Source organism: Drosophila ficusphila, unplaced genomic scaffold (genome assembly GCF_018152265.1).
Source record: "Drosophila ficusphila isolate 14025-0441.05 unplaced genomic scaffold, ASM1815226v1 contig_198, whole genome shotgun sequence".
NCBI classification, from domain to species: domain Eukaryota; kingdom Metazoa; phylum Arthropoda; class Insecta; order Diptera; family Drosophilidae; genus Drosophila; species Drosophila ficusphila.
The window spans coordinates 13006748-13029072 of record NW_025064092.1 but is presented as its reverse complement, the minus strand read 5'-3'; the positions used below and the strand labels follow the sequence as shown (position 1 = coordinate 13029072).

Here is a 22325-nt window from a genome sequence, read left to right as displayed (position 1 = left end):
CGGTGTAGAAATAGCTAAATATGTGGACAAACAAAGGGAAACGCGATCCGGAAGAGCAGGTTGAGATACAGGGAAACTACCAGCAGCCGCAATATAAGGGATTATTAATGATGACGACTATCATAATGGCTTGAACATTCGGCGAATCGGAGATTGGGGGATGGGGAATGGGGACGTCTGGCAGAGGCCAACATCTGGGTACATTATTCTCGTTCTCGTTCTCGTTCTTCTTCTTGTTCTGGTTTCCGTACTGGTTCTCGAAATCCGACTCCTGCCTGCTGCCTTTTTCCCGATTCCTGATTCCTGATTCCTCATTCCTGATTTCTGCTTCCGCCGCTTCGGCTGCTCGGCTCTGTTTTTACTCCGAGGCTGGCAGCATTCGAAATTCAAAGTGAAAATTTCACGAGCAATTCCCGCATGCCCTGCGGGGGCAGCAATCGAAAAAGGGAGTCGCGGGGCAGGAAGGACACGAGCGTGTGTGAGTGTGTGTGTGTGTAGCTGCGATTATGCGGACCAGTGCCGCACTTAATTTATATAGAATCGCAGGCTGCGCCCAAATTGAAACCAAGGGAAAAACGGCGAAGGAAGCGGAACAGGACTCGAAGGAGGGGCGAATAATAATAAATAATACCTCACAATTAAGTAGCGCGAATACCTCCACTGCTGCTCGACAATGCTCACTAGTTCATTGCAAATGCAGGGGATATTTATTCTTTGCGTTAGTTTTAATTCAAGACCCTCTGCACTCGAGCAGCCCTCGACACTTGTTTCACATCTTGCTTAGTCCTGAGCACGGCCGACTGCTGGGGGAAGTGAAGGTGCAGGCGGAGGCAGGGCAGGGCAGGTCCTCCTACGTTGGCGACCGGAAAGGCGGCGGAAACAACGTGGGGCGAGCACCTGGGCGGGTGGCGTGTCCATAACTACGCACACACTCAAACTTTGGCGCCAGCAGGCGCCGCACAGTGGAACTGAAATACATCGCAAGCGAGGCCATCCGCCTCTCCTTGAACGGCCGACGCTGCTCGTGGTGCGCTCCACGGTTCCGGCCATTGCAAATTAGTAGCGGAAACGGAAATGGCGGAAAGCGCCAACGTCGAGTGTGGCCAATGCTGCTGCAGATGTTGCTTGTGCCTTTGCTGCCTAGTTGTGGGGCATTGGGGGGTTGCTTTTGCTCTCCAGTGAGTGCGAGTGGATACATGGTTCCTGTTTCTCCTCCAAATTAAGCGATGCACGGCAGCCAATATAAGTGCAACATCTTGGGCCCAGGAAAGCCACAGCAGGCCAAGCGGCTGGCGAGCGGATTGAAGAGCAGACTGCTGTGAAAGCGCCAGGAACACATTCCATCCACACACCGAACCCGAACAACAGCAACAGCAACAGCAACAGCATTCGAGTCCCAGCCAACACGATCCCGGCCAAATGCACTAGGGGCCACAGGAGCTCCGAGCAGCAATCAGCGGATCACAGCGAGCCTCCAGGGCCAGTCCACTAGCCATGATGCCCAGTCGCGTCAAGCTGAAATGCGACGCGGAGGAGCCGCCGCGCCACCTCACCTCGATCACTGCCAGCAGCCAGCACAATAGCAATAGCATTAAACGACGACCAGCCCCTCCAGGCGGCTGCCACAGCCCGCTGCCCTTCCTGCTCCTGCTCGCACTCCTGCCGCTGCTCCTGCCAGCCAGCTGCCACGCCCTCCGACTGACCAACGGGGGCGGCAGCCTGAGCAAGGGCGGGGCGGCCAACAAGGAGCAGCTCAACATCGGCCTGATCGCCCCGCACACGAACTTCGGGAAGCGCGAGTACCTGCGCAGCATCAACAACGCGGTCACCGGCCTGACGAAGACGCGGGGTGCCAAGCTGACCTTCCTCAAGGACTACTCCTTCGAGCAGAAGAACATCCACTTCGACATGATGTCGTTGACGCCCAGTCCGACAGGTGAGTGCCCTCTTACTTTTACTTTTACTTTTGCTTCTCCTCTACCTTTTGCATTTTTAATTTTGCTCGAGCGGACAATTTTCATTGGGGACCAGGGAAGGTCGTAGGTCACAATTCACAGGTCGCAGGTCGCAGGTCACAGGTTACAGGACGTGGGCCGCAACACCTGGCCGCCTACTAATTGCGTACGCACTTTTAATAGCCGTTCATTTGGTGCTACTTAAGCGCTTAACCCTCTTCGCCACCCACGACGAGGCAATAAAGGCGGGAATAAAAATGATAATAAAAATGGCGAAAAGAAGGAAATGCTTAATGCGAGAAGTGGCCAAGGAAGGCGGCGGACATTAATAAATGTTCAGGGCAGGCCGGACTGTAATTAAACGCTGTCAGAGTTGTCAACGCGGAAAAAAGACCTTAGCATAGGACTCCCGGGGGAGGAAAATGTCTCAAAAGAGTTACCAAGTGCGGCACTGCCTCAAATTACCACAGTCAAATTCTGATTTGTATACCCTTGCAGCGGGTATTATAATTTCAGTCGAGGTGAAGTTGAAGTTTTTCCTAAACTACATAAGGAAATACTCTTCCAAATATGGAATGGTAAAAAAAAACTAAAAGGTGGGCAAACGTGGTCAAACAGGGGTCAAACGATTCCACTTTTCAAAATTGAAATTTACAATTTTTGGACCCAACTTCTTTAAGCTTCTTTTTTGTTACTTTGTATGGCTGCCTAGCAGCAGTTTAGCATTCGGTGGCCCGTGTTTCCTATGATTGCATTGCTACAGAACTTTCAAGAGAACTGTGCAGCAGTTGATAGAAAGCTTCTGGCAAATAATGTATTCGGAAGGCCCGCCGGAGTTTCCAGGGCTGCCTAGTGGAGAGTCGGTGTTGTCACCGGTGATTGAGTGACATTTGAATTCTGGACACCGTTTTGCCAGTGACACATTTTGGGAATGCAGGGTTGTCAGGGCAGCCATCTGGGCAACAGGGTTGCCTGGCGGCCCAATCTAATTCCAGCAATTTATGCCTTGTCCTCTTCGTTGCATTTGTCCGAATTCCAGATTTCATTTTGCCATTGCGAAATTGCATTTGAAAAGGCCGCGCGCCATGGAGTGTCCATGTCTACAAATTGCAATCTCTGTGCCACATGCAACTAACACGCCGCCCGTCCTCAAGGCCGTTGCTCGCATCGTGCCGCAGAAATATGCAGCGCCACAGGAACGGAGGACCGGAGGACCGGAGCAGATCCGGAGACGTTATCCGGACGGCAAGTGGGCAGAGCGACGAGTGATTGCTCCCGAGGCAGCCATGTGTGCGGATGGAGGGGCGGGTTGGAAGGGCATATTGAAATTTGATGTTGCAGTTTTACAATTCTCTTAGCCAAATTGATAGAGTAAACAGTCAGTCGAGTGAGTGGGGTGGAGCAATGGAGCGGTGGAGCGGTGGAGGGGCCACTGCGGGTGCAAACAAAACCCAAATGAATTTTCAATGATGTTTAAATGTTTATTATGGCCAGGACCTTGAGAATATGCCCGCATTCAGATATGTGCTCGAGTGTTTCTGTGTGTACGCAAATTACAACACACAGCAAACAAGGTCTGTCTGCTGATTGCCCCTCCCACTGCCAACAGCCCAGCCAGCGAGTGTGTTGGTCTATGGGGAATCTATAATGGATTTCTATAGCTTTCGCACCCACGCACATTCGTTCACTCGATCGCATTGGCAGGAACAGGGCTTGTTCAGTGGTTCAGTTGTTCAAACGTTTTATTTCTCTCGACTGTCGAACAATAAGCGCTTGGATCCTGCCTTAATTTCTGGCTCAGTCCGCATTCAACCACCTATTTTAGCACCCGCCCAGCACTCGGCATCCTTAGGTGAAAATCCTTGCCTTTCCTTGCCCGTTTGCACTGCCACTCTCACTGGCCTGCCACCCATCGATGTGCCAGCAAATTCAATAATAATTGTGTGGAAATTGAATTCGATTCAGCGCTTGTCCAGTTAAAGTTGTCATCCAACCCGTTCCCATTCACATTCACCCTCACATTCACGTTCGCATTCCTGCATTGGGAGTCCTGCATGGCGGTGGATGAGCCCACTTTATCGAGCTCAGTGTGGGCGAGAGTTTCCATCAAGGGCCTTCCATTCTATTTTCCGTTTCCAAGGCGAAACTAAAGCCTCTCGCATCTGCCCCGCAGTTCATGATTTTGTGACAAAGTAATTTTCTACGAAATTGTATTACTTTAACCCCCAGACACAACAAACGATTACCAGGTCAGGACGGAGGGGCGGTTGTGTGTGGCTGTGTGGTTGTGCCGCCTTCCCCTTTCGTGTGGCAACCATAAACTTTGATGGCCCGATTATCGAGTTTAACTCATTTGCGGCGATGGAAAACGGACCACAGCGAGACAAGGCGGAAAAGCGGGGTAGGGGAACATTACAGGCAATCACCTTAGATGGGGTTTCATAGGGTTTCGTTGGAGAGGGTGAAGCAAAGTCGGCCCCGGACCCGTGATCCGATCTATAGAGATCTTATGGAGCTATGCTCTACTTCTTAACCAATTCTAAACCGGAGAGACTAGGAGGAGCTCTGTGCCGAAGCATCGTTACCTCCAACCGAACAGAGTCGCATTATCTTCCTGGCAGGTTTACCCCTTCGGTTTGCCACGTCCAGCGCTTCTCCAGTGCGTGTCATTTGTTATCGGCCTGGCAGAGCGCACTCCCTCCTCGCCTAAGTAACTATTCATCCGGCTAATTTGCATTAATTGCATAACAATAGCAGCTGCAGCTAGCGATGCCAAACCGGAATGGAATACGTTTAATTGAGCGTCTGTGCATTTGTGCATTTCAGTGAGTCGAGGTCTCGTCGGTTTCGGTTGCCTGCTTCCGATTGCGATTGGGATTTCGATGTCGGGCGTCCCTTGACCCTGAACAATCGCGCCTTATTTCGGCATTATGGGGATGCCACGCCTGCTAATTGCCATGCACATGCACATCGACGTCCTTAACGAACGCAATACCCCATTTGCAATAGGCAATTGGCAATTGGCGATTGGGGGTGCACACCCCCAAATTTTCACTCTCGCCGACCGACGATGACCACTGGGCGTATGGACAACGCGCAGGCAGTGGCTGTCAATAAGCGGATGATTGAATGATCCCACCAAGCTCGGAGCTGGGAGCCGCGCCCACTTTGCTAAATGACATTTCTAGTTGAATCGAACCTCGCGGAGGCAACGTATCGTATCGTATATCACTCCATTGTCAGTGTCCGACAACTTTGATCCCCAGCAGCCGTAAGTCATTTTTCTTGTCATCCCCTTGCTTTGCTTTTGCGTTTGCTTTTGCTTTTGCTTTTGCTTTTGCTTTTGCTCTTGCTTTTGCTTTCGCCGTTGCCCGTGCGGAAGTAGCTGGTTGGTCCCCGCCGCACAGTCTGCCTGCTGCCACGGGCCACGGACCACTTGGCTCTTTATTATTAGCTATTGAACCCGCGATAACCATCGCCATCCGGCCAGTGCAGCCCGCCTTGAATGACCAGTAACACTGGTGAAGGGGAAAGGGCGATGCTGTCACGTCGTTAACCTTGTTTACACCTTGTCTACATGCCACCCGCCACCCGCCACCCCGTTTTCCCGCCTTCCGACGAAGCCTCACCGCCACTGGCCCATTAATAAGCCGTTGAAGCCTGTTTCTGTCGTTAACTGCAAGCGCTTTCCACACCTGTCAGGTGGTAGATCTGGTAGACCGCCCCCGCTCCCTCGAACGGAACACCTCTAATGGTTTTAGCAGAGTGCAGCTCGGACAGAAGGCCGAGCATCGAAGGAAGGGACTTGCTCCCTGGAAATTCTCGGCACTCCGGCTCGTCCATATTTATTGGCAACGTGCAAATATTCGGCCACAGCTGCCGAGGCCGTAGGTTCATACTCCCGGCAGCCGACGGCCTGTCTTACATCACGCATGTACGCGAGCCAAGGGCAGTCCTCGAGCCTTGTGTCCTGCTCTCGAAACAAGCCCCAAACAAATGGTCGACAGCAGAGGGCAAGGAGGGTGTTCGAAATAAAAGAAACGAGCCCAAAGCCGGCGGCCAAGGCGAGCGAGACGGGATGGGGCCAAGCCAGGCCAAGTCGAGCAGGACAATGGCTCGGCCAGCGGAAAGGTCCTGGGAGGAGGGAGCCGAACACACACAGACACACTGGGGAAAAAACCATCAACACTCGGGGTGAAAACTGATAGTGGATAAATTGGACAGCTTCCATTACCTTTTGATGGTCTGCCATCTGAGAAATCTAGAGAAAAGAGGAGTACTAGGTATCCATATCCAATCCGCATAAAACTTAACTTAAAACTTAAGTTGAAGGCAAGTACGAAAATAAGTGGTCTTCGTTCTTTTAAAGCGGAGGTTAAATGGTCCCCAGACTCTACTGACAGACTTCTCTTCTCCCCAGACTTTTTACTAACAGACACGAAGTTTTTTGTTCAGTGCACACACACACATTTTTCATACTTGGCCTGGACCTCTGCTGCAAAATCAGCCCGAGCCCAAGCCCAACCCAAATCAAGCCGGAATCCGATGCTGTCCCACTAATTGGCGCCGCCGCAAGAAGAAGGCGCATCCTTGGAGTCACTGGCAGGTCAAGAATGACCCTCCGGCTTAGTCCAGCCACACCCCTCGCCAAGAAGGTCCTTTCCCATCCTTGTGCCTTGTGCCTTCTGCTTTGTTCTGTGCGCTGTGTATCTGCCGCTCCCGCTGGGAGACTTTCAAAGTGGACTGCTCGGGGTCCAGTCTTTACGGGCGATGAAACGGAAAGGGAATGGGAATGGGAAAGGGAAAGGGAATGAAAAGGAAAGGAAAGGAGATGGAACTGGCCTCGGGTCCTGCGGTTGATCCGCCCGACAGGAAGACCCTCGTGGGAGACTGTGGGGATGGGGTCTGTGTGCCCCGATTCGGTTTCGGGTTACAAACTATGAACTGCGCTTAAGTCTGTTGACATCGCACACATGCCTGCGGTGACAGAGCCGACAACACAGGCCGGCCAGTGGTAATGTGGCAATGTGGCAGGCAGTATGGGGATGTGCAGATATGGAGATATGGGGGCAGTGGTCGATATGGGGGTAGCAGACTAGACACAAAGTGGACACTGAATTGCCTGATTATACACGCTCAGTTGCTAATGATGGACCACTCAGGTCAGCGCCAGTGCGACACTCAGTGCGCAGCCAGTCGAACGGATCGAAGCAGCAGAGAAGCGAGGCGAAACCACGCCTAATGGCCCAAGGGGCCAAGTGGTTGTGGTTGTGGGTCCACTCTACTCTGGTATAGGGTGTCAACACAACGCCCATTCCCACTCCCATTGCCATTGCCATTCCCATTCCCATTCCGAAGAGGAGTGCAAAAGGCAAGAAAGACGGCACTCTTCGAGGCTCTCAGGTTGCCGGATCCGAGTCTCTGAAACCCAATTTGTCTCGAGTCGGAGGTGTGTTCGAGTTGGAGTTGGAGTTGGAGGACATCACTTTACACTAAAGCTTCACCTTCCCGAAAGGCCCGAATAGCCCTTTTCTGGCTGCTTGCCGTGTCAGCAGCTCCGGAATAACCTGACGTGGCTGTGACCCCGGCATCCTTGAGCGAAAATGGGGTGGAATCTAATGAATCAATTTTAATTCGATGCCGATTACAACAGCGATATTTTGACAACGCTAAAATGGCAAAAAACCACGGAAGGCATCTGCACTCACACACATATTAAACCGACATCCAAGGAGTTGCAACTCAAATCCTTCGAAAGGGAAAATTCCAGATCAACGAAATATTTCCTGTCGGGATCAACGACGCCAGCTTGCGGGGACCTTTAAATTCCAGGTTTTCGGGGCGGAGTCCTTGCCACCGTCTGAGTCAGCTAAGCTGATGTAGTTTCCACTACTAAGTGCATGCCACACATGTCCTGATGTCCTGTATGTTGCGCGGTGGGAAGTACGCGGCATGCTCTGGACCAATCCTTTTATGTGTCCGTGTGTGTGTGTGTGTGTGTTCCGAATACTTCACGTGCAAAACTCATCTGACAAGAGCCTGAAAAGCGAAAAATCATCTGGCAACACTTTGATATTCGATAAGATGTTTGGGCGCTCTCGTCGTCGCTTCCTTATCGATGTCCTCGCCCCGAGTGTCCTGTCTCCCTTCATTGCTGTCATACGAATTTCAGCTGCTCGTATGAAAACTGGCTGGGGAAAGTGGGTGCGAAAGTGGGTGGTGGGTGGTGGGTGGCACTGGGCCCGTGACGCCAAGCTATAATATATGCGCCGGGTTGCCAGCGCCTAGCGTCAGAGTCGCGTTTAGTTTAGTTCGTTTTGCCTTCCCCCGAGTTGCTGCTCTTCGTGTTGTTGTTGTCCTGCCACACATGGCATTTCTTTATATTGGCATGCCACGCCCATGTCGGATGTGTGTGTGTGTGTGAGTGTGCTACAGGGGTTTGGGTGGAGTGGGTGGATAAGTGCGTATGCGTGAGTGCGTAGGACGGCTAGGCCGAGGATGACGATGAGGTCACAACTCCCCACTCGCAGCCCTTTGTGAAATTTGGAGTTGGGATTAGTTATGTTCTCCGGGCGCGTGTACAAACACACACTCATTTCAGCCGAATATTCCCACAGGGGACTTTTAATAGGGGATTTAGGTATTTAACCAATTTACGGTACTTTAAATGCCCACTATGCAACCCTGAGCACACACACATACACATATACTAAAAGCACATTAATTTAACTTTTCTTAATGTCCGAGGATTTTCGTTAAAATAATTATAGTAAAATAATATTATCATGAATGTCCAATATGCATCGCAAGTTAAGTTCGCTCTGTTCGAATTAGAAGCTACTCTGCCCAAATAAGCATGCTACACTTTTTGCAGATGTGAAAAGGAAATAAGAAATCAGAGGCAAACCAATTTACGGTATTTTAAATGCCCACTATGCAACCCTGAGCACACACACATAATAACAGCAGAATAGGGGATGAGGATTTTCGTTAAAATAATTATAATAAAACATTATTATTATGAATGTCCAATAGCCATCACAAGTTAAGTTCGCTCTGTACGAATTAGAAGATACTCTGCCCAAATAAGCATGCTACACTTTTTGCAGAAACTTTTTGTGTAAAAGAAAATAAGAAATCGGAGGCAAACCAACAGAATGCGGCGTTTGTACAAGGATGCATGTGCAACTGCCAATCCGGCGTTTCAATTCGAAACCAGCAATGCATGGCGGGCGAAATGTGGGATGAGGATTGACTGGGGATTGCTTAATCGGACGGAATTATCACGGCGAATGTTTAATTGTGTGCACGAGATTCGTCGGGCGCTGGCTTAGCAGGGAAAGTTTGCCATCGATTGAGATGCTGGTTTCAGTGCTATCCATCCAAATACCTCTCCCATCGCAGCTTCCGATTCCCAACTACCCGCATTGAAGTCACGAATACGCACAGAGCCCTATTCAGCATTATCGAGTGCGGGTCGAAGTGCTGGGACAACTGCGACTCCTAATTGTGCCTTATGACACTTCGTTTCGGGAGGAGCAGGAGTTCCGGAGTGAAGTAGGAAGGAAGCTGGTGGGATGGGGAGGGCGAAGTTGCCTGTGCGCCCGAGATACACTTTCGAGGGCATCGAGATTTATGTGCTGCCAGGATGGAGAGCCTGTCGGCGCTTTTTCCACTTGCCTGCATCGAAAGTAATGTAAAAAGTTGCTCACCAGAAGTGAAAGGATGGGAAATGGGGGCGGGAAAAGGGGTGGGGCAGCGTGGCACACAAACATGCGTGGCGCCTCTTCGAAAGGAACTCCCTGCACTCTATTATACGTACTTGAATTGTTGGCAACTTGTGATAACTTGCGATAAAAACGAAGGCAATTGAATGATGCTTTAATGAAATTAATGGATGTTATAATAAGTTGTCGGAGGCAGCCACGCCCCCTGCCCTCCACCCTCCGCCCCCGGCTGTCGTCAGAGCAGACAAAGTCGAGGGAATCGGGCGAGGACGAGTGCGAGTGCGGAGGCACTCAAAGTCGGTGCCAAGTCACAGCTGACAGCTGTCAGTTGCTCCTCCAGCTGCTCCTGCTTCTGCTTCTGCGGGGCAGCCTCATTTGCCAGTGAAATTGGGGCGGAGCGGTGTCAAAATTCAATTTGCACATTACCCAACCGCCAGCGGCACCGCCCCGCTCCTCAGTGGCAGCCCTGTGTTCAATCTCCACGGCCACAGCACAATTTTAAAGGCAGGCGGGCGACCTTGATGAATCACCACTTACCGCATTACCTACCAAGCTACGCACTTCTCGGGCGTGAATTAATCCCGATGCGAGTGTGATTTCAGCCACCGGCCCGATCCACACTCGGTAGTTCCGGTCCCAGTCCCACAGTCCCCACCTTCTCCCAATCCCAGTTTGAGTTCCCAGTAGACACCGTTCGCAGGACACCGACAGGAGCCCGAAGCTCGACACTTGGTAATGCAATTACGGGGTGCTTAATGCACACAATTAAATTCCTAATGGACGGGCCGGGAAATCAAAAATTCTCCATTAAAAAAAATTAATTTTGGGAGCTCCCCCCCCACCTTGTTCGGCCCTAATTCCGTAAAGTGTATTCTGTTAAATGCGAAAAAAGGTCTACAGTTCGCAGACTACGGTTTACAGTCCGCCCAGCAATCCTCCCGAATAGTCTCCCCCGCACTCCAATCTTGATTGGAGGGTCGTCCATCCATTGTCCATCCATCGATCCGTCATCCCGAGTGCGGCTGCCTACGCCTATGTTTATATCGTCCGTCCATCGTCCATCCGTCCTGCCAACCATCTGCGTATCTCTGCATCTATCTATCTATATACATATCTGCGGCTGCGAATTCATCCGGGCGAGTTCCGACATGGAACTGGTAATTGAATGCAGGGACACTGCACGACGTCTGCGGGGCGGAACAGGAATGGGGATGGGAAATTAGCAGACCATCCAGACCACCCGGACCACCCTTGGTCCCCGACAGCAATGGAATGCAGAGAGCAGAAGTAAAGTGATGAAAAAGTTAATTAAACTTTTTGATGAGATTTTACATTTTGCCAAAGCATTGATAGAACACCGACAGGCTTGCAGGGACGGGGGAGGAGCGAGGTCGGGGTTATCGCACGTTTCCTAGGACTTGACAATGTCTTGTCATCGATTCGTTCGTTGCCTCTCGGAGAGCTCCTTCGGCTTCAGGACAAACCCCCGAAAATGTCTTTGGTCAATGCCGAACAATGGCATCGCGTGCGAAAGTCGTGACAGCCCCTTAAACTTCGCACCTCCCCATTTTGTCGCAATGAAGATTGCATATGAATTAATTACCACGTGGCTGCAGTGGCTCCTCGGAAGGAAAAGGAAGCTGGGGAGGCTGGGGATGCGAGTCCTGCCCCGGCACCATCGTAGGTCCTTTCAGCAGGTCAATTAGCTGGTAGACCCCGCACCCTCCCAACCTAAACCACAGTTGCAAACTCAATAAAAGGCTCCCACTCCACCGCGTAGCCAATCGTAAAACAAGAACGAAAGGTGGATAATCCGCAATTAATTGCCACACATCTGTACACAAAACACGCACGAACTGAGATTGAGATTTGGAAAGGCGTTTGGAAAGCCGTTTAGGGCGATGTTAGTGGGTCAGGTATGTAAATAAACTCGGATGAGGGTGAACTGTAGAAGCTGGAGAAGATTTTCCAGTGAAACAGTATTGCAGCTCGGATGAAAACACGCTCGAGAGATAAATGGGGCTAATTTAGGGAAACAAACAGCTTGTTACATTCCGTTTCAATTGAACGGAGCAAAGGGAAGCGTGTTTGTTTATGCTGTTTGGACTTCTGCTTTCTAGACTGTATATATAGTAGGTACTCGTACAGTTTTTAGTTTACTTTGGAGCGAGCTCAAGGTGAGCTGGTGCAGCTGCTAATTAACACACTCCCTGTCCTGCAGCCATCCTGAGCACCCTGTGCAAGGAGTTCCTGCGCGTGAACGTGTCGGCCATCCTGTACATGATGAACAACGAGCAGTTCGGACACAGCACGGCCTCCGCGCAGTACTTCCTCCAGCTGGCCGGCTACCTGGGCATCCCGGTGATCTCGTGGAACGCGGACAACTCGGGTCTGGAGCGGCGGGCCTCCCAGTCGACGCTGCAGCTGCAGCTGGCGCCGAGCATCGAGCACCAGAGCGCCGCCATGCTGAGCATCCTGGAGCGCTACAAGTGGCACCAGTTCTCGGTGGTCACCTCGCAGATAGCCGGCCACGACGACTTCGTGCAGGCGGTCCGGGAGCGCGTGGCCGAGATGCAGGAGCACTTCAAGTTCACCATCCTCAACTCGATCGTGGTCACGCGGACCAGCGACCTCATGGAGCTGGTCAACAGCGAGGCCCGCGTGATGCTGCTCTACGCCACGCAGACGGAGGCCATCACCATCCTGCGCGCCGCCGAGGAGATGAAGCTCACCGGCGAGAACTACGTCTGGGTGGTCAGCCAGTCGGTCATCGAGAAGAAGGACGCCCACTCCCAGTTCCCCGTCGGGATGCTCGGCGTCCACTTCGACACCTCCAGCGCGGCGCTGATGAACGAGATCTCCAACGCCATCAAGATCTACAGCTACGGCGTGGAGGCCTATCTGACGGACCCGGCCAACCGCGACCGCCGCCTCACCACCCAGGCGCTCTCTTGCGAGGACGAAGGACGCGGTCGCTGGGACAACGGAGAAACGTAAGTGGTGACCCCAATGTAGTCCAATGTAGCATCCCTATTAAGTTCGCATCTAGGATGCATTTGAAGTGAACTGGAAAGGTCAATCATATTTCATTATTCCCTTACGATTGATTCATAAAAATGGTGACAGCAATCCTTGTAGAGGTAGTAAGGCATTCAGCCCGTAGTCAATTCAAGCCTTTGGTCTCTTCCCCAGCTTCTTCAAGTACTTGCGCAATGTGTCCATCGAGGGGGACTTGAACAAGCCGAACATCGAGTTCACGGCAGACGGAGACCTGCGCTCCGCGGAGCTCAAGATCATGAACCTCCGGCCGAGCGCCAACAACAAGAACCTCGTGTGGGAGGAGGTAAGTGCCGGTTGCTCGCATGCTTTTCTCCATCCTTGCTTACTCTGCCACTCTCCTTACTCTCACGCTCCTTTCTCCACTCGCTCCACTGCTCCACTCTGATCCACGATCCACGACCCACGACCCATTCTGATTCTGATCCCGTCGCACCGATCAATCGATCTTGCACCGCTTTGTAATTATGCCACCACAACCACCGTCACTGCTACCACCACCACCACTCCAATTGGGGCAGATTGGAGTGTGGAAGTCCTGGGAGACGCAGAAGCTGGACATCCGCGACATTGCGTGGCCCGGCAACTCGCACGCCCCGCCCCAGGGCGTGCCGGAGAAGTTCCATTTGAAGATCACATTCCTCGAAGAGGCACCCTATATCAATCTGTCGCCCGCGGACCCGGTGAGTGGCAAGTGCCTGATGGACCGCGGTGTGCTCTGCCGGGTGGCGGCCGACCACGAGATGGCCGCCGACATCGACGTGGGCCAGGCACACCGCAACGAGTCCTTCTACCAGTGCTGCAGCGGCTTCTGCATCGACCTGCTCGAGAAGTTCGCCGAGGAGCTGGGCTTCACCTACGAGCTGGTGCGGGTCGAAGATGGTAAATGGGGTACCCTCGAGAATGGCAAGTGGAACGGCCTGATCGCCGACCTGGTCAACCGCAAGACGGACATGGTCCTCACCTCGCTGATGATCAACACGGAGCGCGAGGCGGTGGTCGACTTCTCCGAGCCGTTCATGGAGACCGGCATCGCCATCGTGGTGGCCAAGCGCACGGGCATCATCTCGCCCACCGCCTTCCTGGAGCCGTTCGACACGGCTTCCTGGATGCTGGTAAGTAGCCTCTGAAGCCTCGCCCCCTCTCTGTCCAGCCTTCTCACGGGTAAGTGTCCGCTTCTCTCTGTCTCTCTCTCTCTCTTCCGCTCTACTCCTTGTCGACGCCCAGGTGGGCATCGTGGCCATCCAGGCGGCAACCTTCATGATCTTCCTCTTCGAGTGGCTCTCGCCCAGCGGCTACGACATGAAGCTGTACCTGCAGAACACCAACGTGACCCCGTACCGCTTCTCCCTGTTCCGCACCTACTGGCTGGTGTGGGCCGTGCTCTTCCAGGCCGCCGTCCACGTGGACTCGCCGCGCGGCTTCACCTCGCGGTTCATGACCAACGTGTGGGCCCTCTTCGCCGTCGTGTTCCTTGCCATATACACTGCCAACCTGGCCGCCTTCATGATAACCAGGTAACCTATTGAAGCACTCTGCATCTGTATCTGTATCTGTATCTGCATCTGTATCCGCATCTGCATCTGCATCGGTATCCTGCAGGGAGGAGTTCCACGAGTTCAGCGGTCTCAACGACAGCCGTCTGGTACACCCCTTCTCCCATAAGCCCTCCTTCAAGTTCGGCACCATCCCGTACAGCCACACGGACTCGACCATCCACAAGTACTTCAACGTGATGCACAACTACATGCGGCAGTGAGTAGCCTCGATGGGTTAGACTGGACTCTAACCTCCAACCTCTGACCTCTGACCTCTGATCTCCCACCTCCTTCGACATCCAACACCCAGGTACAACAAGACCAGCGTCGCCGACGGAGTGGCCGCCGTGCTCAACGGCAACTTGGACTCCTTCATCTACGACGGCACTGTGCTGGACTACCTAGTCGCCCAGGACGAGGACTGCCGGCTCATGACCGTCGGCAGCTGGTATGCCATGACGGGTAAGCTCCCCCCCAATATCAGTCTCAGTGTGTGGCCAACTCTTAATTTATAATTGACACTCGAAGTTGATATTAAATTAATTTGCAGCCCCACACAGCATCAACTTGTAAACTATAAAAACGAGTTGACTTTAACTTTGAGAACGTGCGAAACTTTTCACTGCCTACTGACATTCGCTTAGCTCATAAACAATACATATTTTCAATAGAACGGGTAGACGTGGGCCTTAATTGCCCTTAGTGAAACGAGCAACGGGTTATGTAAAGAATTTACATTTCGTAAACAAAAAACATAATTATTTTACAAGAGCTGTTATTGACAAGACAATTGTCAAAGCAAACCCTCGTAAAAAAGGTTATCACTTCTATGAAACGGGATGACTGGCATCCAATGTTTCCCTGAAACCCTAAAGCAAAGTTCCTAATGAACCAGTGGAAAATAATCAATCGATTACTTCTTCTTGTCTAAATTCATAAAGTTATCATAAAGTTTTATGTAGTCATTATTTCAGGAAATCAAATAGAAAAGCATTTTTCACTGCCAATCTTTGGCTTTTGGCTTTGTTCCGCTTTCGGTGGATCCCTCTCGATATCACAACTTAATTTTAGCCCACAATTCGATCCGGTTCGATGGCTGTAATTTACGGCCCTGCCTTTGCTTTTTCGCCGCAGGCTACGGACTGGCATTCAGCCGCAACTCCAAGTACGTGCAGATGTTCAACAAGCGCCTGCTCGAGTTCCGGGCGAACGGGGACCTGGAGCGACTGCGACGCTACTGGATGACGGGCACGTGCCGGCCGGGCAAGCAGGAGCACAAGTCCTCGGACCCGCTGGCCCTCGAGCAGTTCCTGTCCGCCTTCCTGCTCCTAATGGCCGGCATCCTGCTGGCGGCCCTGCTGCTGCTGCTGGAGCACGTCTACTTCAAGTACATCCGCAAGCGGCTGGCCAAGAAGGACGGCGGCCACTGCTGCGCGCTCATCTCGCTGTCGATGGGCAAGTCGCTCACCTTCCGCGGCGCCGTCTTCGAGGCCACCGAGATCCTCAAGAAGCACCGCTGCAACGACCCCATTTGCGACACGCACCTCTGGAAGGTCAAGCACGAGCTGGACATGTCCCGCCTGCGTGTCCGCCAGCTGGAGAAGGTCATGGACAAGCACGGCATCAAGGCGCCGCAGCTGAGGTGAGTGCTCAAGGAGCAGGTGAAAGGTCAAGAGGAGTCCCTTCCAATTGCCTAATTGCCGCCATGTCCTCGTGCCGTTTGCAGACTGGCGTCCTCCTCGGATCTGCTGAACCACCATCATCTCAAGGAGCGGCCGCCGCTGCTGGGCAACCTGAGTCTCGCCGCCAGTGCCCAAGATCTATACAGGTGGTAAGTTTTCTTTACGCATGCCTTTCCTGCACGAATTCCTGCACTCCTGCTCCTGCTCCAGCCCGGCCCCCCCTGGTAGTCCTTCTGTCCCTCTGTGGCAGTAATTAAATTAAGCAATTGCTTGAGATAACATTTCAGCTCTGTTCAGTGTTCAGTGTTCAGCGTTCAGTGTTCAGTGGCCAATTCTCAGTGTTCTTTTTGCCGGGACTCCAGTAACTCCAGTAACGAGTCCCACTAATGATGCCGGGCAGCTGCTACAACAGCCACATCCCGTGTCTCCCCTCGGGCCACTTCCCTGGTTGCCGCTCTAATATAAATATATGGAAATGACTTTATTAAATTACTTTATCTCGGTTTCTGATTCAGCAGCAGACGCCAGGCTCTTGCGGAGAGAGTGGCCCTTTGCAGCCATGCCCACTAACACACACACACACACACACACACACACAAACAGAAAGACAGTCCCTGGTTATAGTCTTTAGTTATAGCACAATTTCCGACAGTTCCTGTTGTCATTCATTCGGCCCTCGACCCCGCCAGCGCAGGAGCTTTGTGGCAGCCTTTGTGTGAAATGTCTGTGAGGGGATTGTGTAGGTCCCTCCATTTGCATACCGTCCACAATGGACCGAGTCCTGCTAGGTAATTGGATGTGGAAACACTTTACGACCAGCCCCATCTGCACCCCCTTGGCAGCAGCACCAGCCAGCCATTGACGGATCGGGCAGCTCTGGCATCCAGCAGCCGGTTGCACATTATCGCTTCCCTCTCCATCGGAATCGGGAGTTTGCCCCTGCCACGGCAGAGCCTTCAGCCCGTCTCCCCCGCTCCCCAGCCGCAGGTTCCCATGGTCCACCAGCACCCAGCCAGTCAATCTCACTCGCCCGTCCATCCCGACCAGCACAATGCAAACAAAGTTTTGTGTGGGGCTAACACCTTTATCTGTGCCGCTCCACCGCACTGGCACTGCCACTGCCACAGGCACCCACCTCCTTCCCTCTTCCCACTCAGGACTCGGTTTCCGTCCCGGTTGCACGGCTTAGGAGTGACTTTGTGGTGCTCCACTGTGGGGTGCCTGTCGTTTAGAGGGCCCTGCGGAGAATAAATCTGCACGGGACGAGGACGGAGGTGGCTCCGAGGTTATAGACTAAGCTGTGGTTAATGCCGATCAGCTTCGGCAGCCACTTTGGTGGCCGCATTATAAAGCACTTGCAAATTAAATCATTTCTCTTATGCTCACACATTAAGGTAAGATTTATCAGTTTGGTTTTTAACTATCCTTTTGATTCCAATGTTTCGGTCGTGCGTTGCGCTTCACTGGGGTCAATTCGGTAGAGGTACTTTATCATTCTGTTGTAAGCTTTAGCTTGTGTATAGGTTTTTTGCGGACGATTTCCGGATTCCCGCCCACTGTGCCGTCATGGATGCTTACTGGTAACACTAATGGACACAAAGACACATTGGCAATTATTACTGGCAAGTAAACAGTTCGCGAGCCTTGCAACCAGGTGAGGCGTGAGGAGAAGGGACAAAAAAGGGCAGTGGGTGCGGCATCATAGGTGGAGCTCTACTCTGTGCGGTTGTCCTACCCGTCCTACCTGTCCTTTGCCCGTTCCGGGGTTTGTTGTGTGCATAAGGGAGTGCGAACATTTATCGAGTTTCGCTCGGCGGCAATGCTCCATCCTGGACTTAAGTCTGGGTCCTGCGTCCTTGGCCACATATTTGCATACACCTCATCATTATGGGTAGCATTGAATCTGTTTCCTCCATCACTGGCACTCGTGCTGACTTCTGGCTTTCATGTTCGCCGCAACAGACCCAACATAACTTTTCGCGAATTGCGCAAATTACATAAGTGGGCGGAGCCCAAAGTTTGGCTTGAAAAAGGGCAGGGACCGATAATTGTGTGATGGATAACGGATAGCAAAAATGCCCAGGGGAAAAGCCTTTGGCGGAACAGGGCACCTGTCCGTCCGGGCAACGGCCTCATCTGTGGCACACACTGGCATTCAGAGCATAGCTACTTGGCCCCGGTTGCCTTCCCCGTTCGGTGATTCGCTTTTCGCATTTACTTTTTGGCACTAACTTATTTACATGCGAACCCTTGAGTGCTCTTCCCATTGGACTCTGATTGATTGATGATGCCGAGGTCTTGGGCCAAACAGCCGTGTAGAGTCCCTCCTATGTAATCCCATTGCAGCTGTAATTTCAGTTTTCCCGGCAGGGTTTTCACTCGCTGAACACCACCGCCTGCCTTGACACACATATCTGCATTTGTTGGCCATTGGAGCTGCCAATGAACTTCCGCCCCTACCCCTATCCACCACTGGTCCCATTCCCAAGATAGCCTGATTACAATTTGACACATTTTTCATGGGCTGGCAGGCTAATTAGAGTAGCCCGCAACGCATGTCCTGCACCTCTTTATCTGTTGAGCATGCTTGGTGTAGTGAAGCAGTAGTTGTAGTTCACATAAAAAGCATGTGTCCCGAATCTCCCGACTAACACTTGGGGGTCACCCTGTTTCTCCTTCCCCCAAATGGATCACAGGTCGTATAAGACGGAAATCGCCGAGATGGAGACGGTGCTCTGAAGCGTCTGGAGCGGAAAGTTAAGCTGCTACGTTTTCGAACTAACTGAAGTCAGAGTGCAATCCTAGACCGAGTTTGTCTAATCAAAATCAACGTTTCAAATAATATGTAAATTGAAAGCTTTCGACAGAGAGATACGAGTAACGGCAAACAAACCCAAGCGCCTCACGAGAATCAACCGCACACACTCGAAAATCGAGAAACTTAAACGACGAGAAACCCAGATTTCAAGATTGTATAAAGTTAAACTTAATGTAACAGTAAAGCAACAGTTAAACTAAAAAGAACACGGGAAACGTAAAAACTGAAAAGCAACCGCCGCACGAGTATTTCATAACATAAGTTTTAAAGAAGGTCGAGGATTAGAAGAAGAGAAACAAGCTAGGGAGATCAACCGTTACATTTTTGACGTTTGAACTGTTAACCGTTAACACAAGGCAGGGGAAAGACGATGAGTAGTTCTAACCCAGAGATGGGTATGTTTGTATTTAATCCGTTTGATTGTTTGTGATTGTTTTTTCCTTTGTTAACTTTTTTTTCGGATAGTAAATATTTACGAAATCATACTCAAGTAAGCGTATGGAAGGGTTACAAACATGCAGGATGAGGACAGAACGAGGCGTAGTTGCCACGCCCATTATTAAATATACACATTAACAGATTTATATGTATTTACCTTGCTATGATTACGACGATATAAATGTTATTGCATATACACGTACATATATATATACATTTAAAGAACAAAACAAGAAATATTTACATATTAATATACATGTATGTACTTATATTTTTTTTCTGGTTTTCTGATTTTGATAAACAAATTGCTTGTGTGCCGCTAACAAAAACAAAGAAAAAACACCAACAAGAATTAGAAGCAAGGCCGAAAACGAAAATTGCATCTCGCTAGGAGATAACCACACGACTACGAGGCTTCAATTTAGTTGCTCCCTTCTGTTAGCTGGTCAACTGTTTGCCAGCGTTCTTGTATTTCTTTTACCTTCACTTCAATTTCGCTTGCACGCCGAAGAATAATCCTTTCGTTTAAGCCCCCAACATCCTTCTCCTATCCAGAAGACATACAAATGAGAATTTGACTTACTAGTAGTTCGACTCTCTTGCATTTGGCCTAAAGTTAATGCAGTCATTCTCTCTTTCTCCCTCTCTTTCTCTCTCTCTCTCTCTCTCCCACAAATTCCACATCCAAATGATGTTTGCAAACAACAATTTAGTATTAAAACAGTGGGCGAGAGGAGGCAGAACAAGGACGAGCAGCTAGAAGAGAGGGGAAGGAAGGAGAAAACAAACCACCACACATCATCACACCATCCCCCAACCCCCCCTTCCCCCCGCTCACACTTACACACTTGCCTAACTAGAAAGAGATAAAAAAAAGTATTTATAAATGTGCATTGTTGTTGTGGCGCGCAAAACATGCTTAAATCAGAATAAAAGTAAACTCGAAATCGAATTAAATATGTAAAAAGTTTAAACGATGAAACGCATCAACTTAAAACGCGACTTAAAAAATGAACTTAACGAAGAACCAGAGGAGATGTGTTGTGTTGGTATTTGTTTATGTGTGTCTTCTAAGTGTTTAGCGAGGATAACGAATACCCTAAGCAAGCGCAAAATGTAAATGTAACGAACAAAATTTAACAATCACTCTTAAGTCGGTATGACAAACTAATCCAACGTTAAAACAAAAAAAAAACACTAGTACAGCAACCAAACTCACACGGCCTTTCGGCTGTGTGTGTGCTTCTTAGATACTCTTTTCGTTAAATGCTAAATTTTTTCAATTAAACCGTTGATGGGTTCCCGTAAAGCTCCCACCCACTCAATGTTTAAAACGACGAGAGAGGTGCGAGACGGCGAAGGCAACGACAACGACAACACAGCACTTTCAGTAACTAGAACAACACTCGACTAACGGACTTGACAGGATATCAGCGAGAGCGAATACAAAGACAAGCAACAAGAACAATGTTAACAGAAAAGCATAAAAACAAAGGAACTTATTGAGTTTTATTTGCAAAAGAGTGATTTTTTGTAGTGAAAATATTTTATACACAAGTTATGGATGATTCGAGCGTGGGAAATAGCGAAATGTTAATTATTACGTATATGTATATATTTTTTAAGAGAAGTTGTTCAGAATATTATACGAGTACTACCAAACAAAACGAGTCGAAAAATGAAAAATGAAGCTGAGGCCAAAGGAAACGCATTATGAAACTGGAAAATGATGTTGCAGACAACAATGTAGTATTAATTCAGTGGGCAAAGAAAAGCAGGACGTGGAAGCAAAAGGAAGAGCGGAAGAGCAAAGGGAAAACCAAACCTTTACGGACAAATTAAAACAAGTAAAACAAGTTAACATTACATTATATAAGTAGTTAGTAATTTAAAACTAAACCCAAAGAAAATAAGCTAAACATCACGACAAATGATACTAAAAGCAAACAAAAAAAATGTTTATGTATACAAAAAGATGTTTTTTTTTTAATATTATTAATGTTATTAAGTTACAAGTGCGAAAAACGAGCGAAAACATTCACGCTGTCCAGACACTAACGCAAACACGCCCAAAGGCGTATACACGAATAACGAGTGCATTTTGTTAGGTGTTAAAGATAAAAAGCCAAAAGAAATCCGAAGAAACATTAACATAAATTGAAATCGAATCAATTTTTAAACGCAATGATATCTCCACGAACATAACGAATTGAGCATAAGCCGCCGGTGAATTTGAATCTAAACTGAATCTAAAATAAGCGAAATAAGTGAGCGCCCTCACCTGTCCACACCAAAGCAAAGGAGAAAGCTGGACGGCACGACGGCTGATTGTACTTCAAGTTACTAACACGACACAATTTTTAAATCACTGATTGAGCAAAGGAGCGTTTCACGTACATCAACTAAATGGAATATGCGTACATTGTTGTGGTAGTTACAGATGGCGAGGAGTAACACGTAAATTATAATATAAACAAACTTGCAATAAATGTGTATACAAAACGTAGCAGGTCTATCACTATGGGGAACGCGATTTCTAAGAGGGAGCGGGATCAGAAAATTGTTTATCACTTACCGACGATAAAATGATGACTTTAAATTAAAATTATTGGTTCCCCTTTGATGGCTATTTGAATTTTAACTCGCACCACTGAGCTTGTGTCAGGCCACAGAATTCATATTTATCGATAGTCTTTTCGATTCTGATGTCCATGGAAATATAAATAAAATATATTTATCTATTAATTTTATTTTCTCGTGTCAAATTTACAAATTTTTACCAGTTGATTTAAATTTAAATAAAACTTAACAAACACCTGTTTATTGGCCATATTCATTAGATTGATTTTTTTTACTTTCTTAATAAATATTAGATATATTCATACAAACATCGATAATATCGAACAATTATAGATTATAATTTAAAATGGATATCGAAAAGCTTTCTAATGTCCCATTCGACCTAAAAGGTATTTGCCATGTTTGTAACATGTTTGTTAAAAGAATGTTTTCCAAAAGTTTAAAATCACGGAGTTTGTCGACCGTTAGTGCCCTCGCTATCGTAGTATGATGTCTTCGCTAAGTTAGGAGGGTGAATCGGATAGGTTGAG

General features: G+C 49.5%; 1 protein-coding gene across 2 annotated transcripts; it reads left to right on the top strand.

Annotated features, from left to right (window-relative positions):
- Positions 1-1658: 1658 nt before the first annotated feature.
- LOC108097306 (glutamate receptor ionotropic, NMDA 2B) lies at positions 1659-21717 on the top strand. 2 transcript variants are annotated; one of them, XM_017199523.2, is made up of 10 exons: positions 1659-1936; positions 11904-12675; positions 12875-13025; positions 13261-13854; positions 13967-14256; positions 14342-14494; positions 14588-14739; positions 15412-15919; positions 16004-16105; positions 18656-21717. In XM_017199523.2, the coding sequence occupies exons 1-10, from the start codon at positions 1909-1911 to the stop codon at positions 18696-18698; spliced, it is 2793 nt and encodes a 930-aa protein (XP_017055012.1). In that variant the 5' UTR covers positions 1659-1908; the 3' UTR covers positions 18699-21717. The 2 variants fall into 2 exon arrangements, with proteins under 2 accessions (XP_017055012.1, XP_017055011.1); XM_017199522.2 differs by having other exon boundaries at positions 16004-16108.
- The last annotated feature ends 608 nt before the right edge of the window (positions 21718-22325 follow it).

Coding starts and splice junctions, on each gene's coding strand:
- LOC108097306 (XM_017199522.2), top strand. CDS start 1,909: ATGATGTCGTTGACGCCCAGTCCGACAG. Junction 13,026..13,260: donor AGAACCTCGTGTGGGAGGAG/GTAAGTGCCGGT, acceptor CAATTGGGGCAG/ATTGGAGTGTGGAAGTCCTG. Junction 14,495..14,587: donor ATGCACAACTACATGCGGCA/GTGAGTAGCCTC, acceptor TCCAACACCCAG/GTACAACAAGACCAGCGTCG.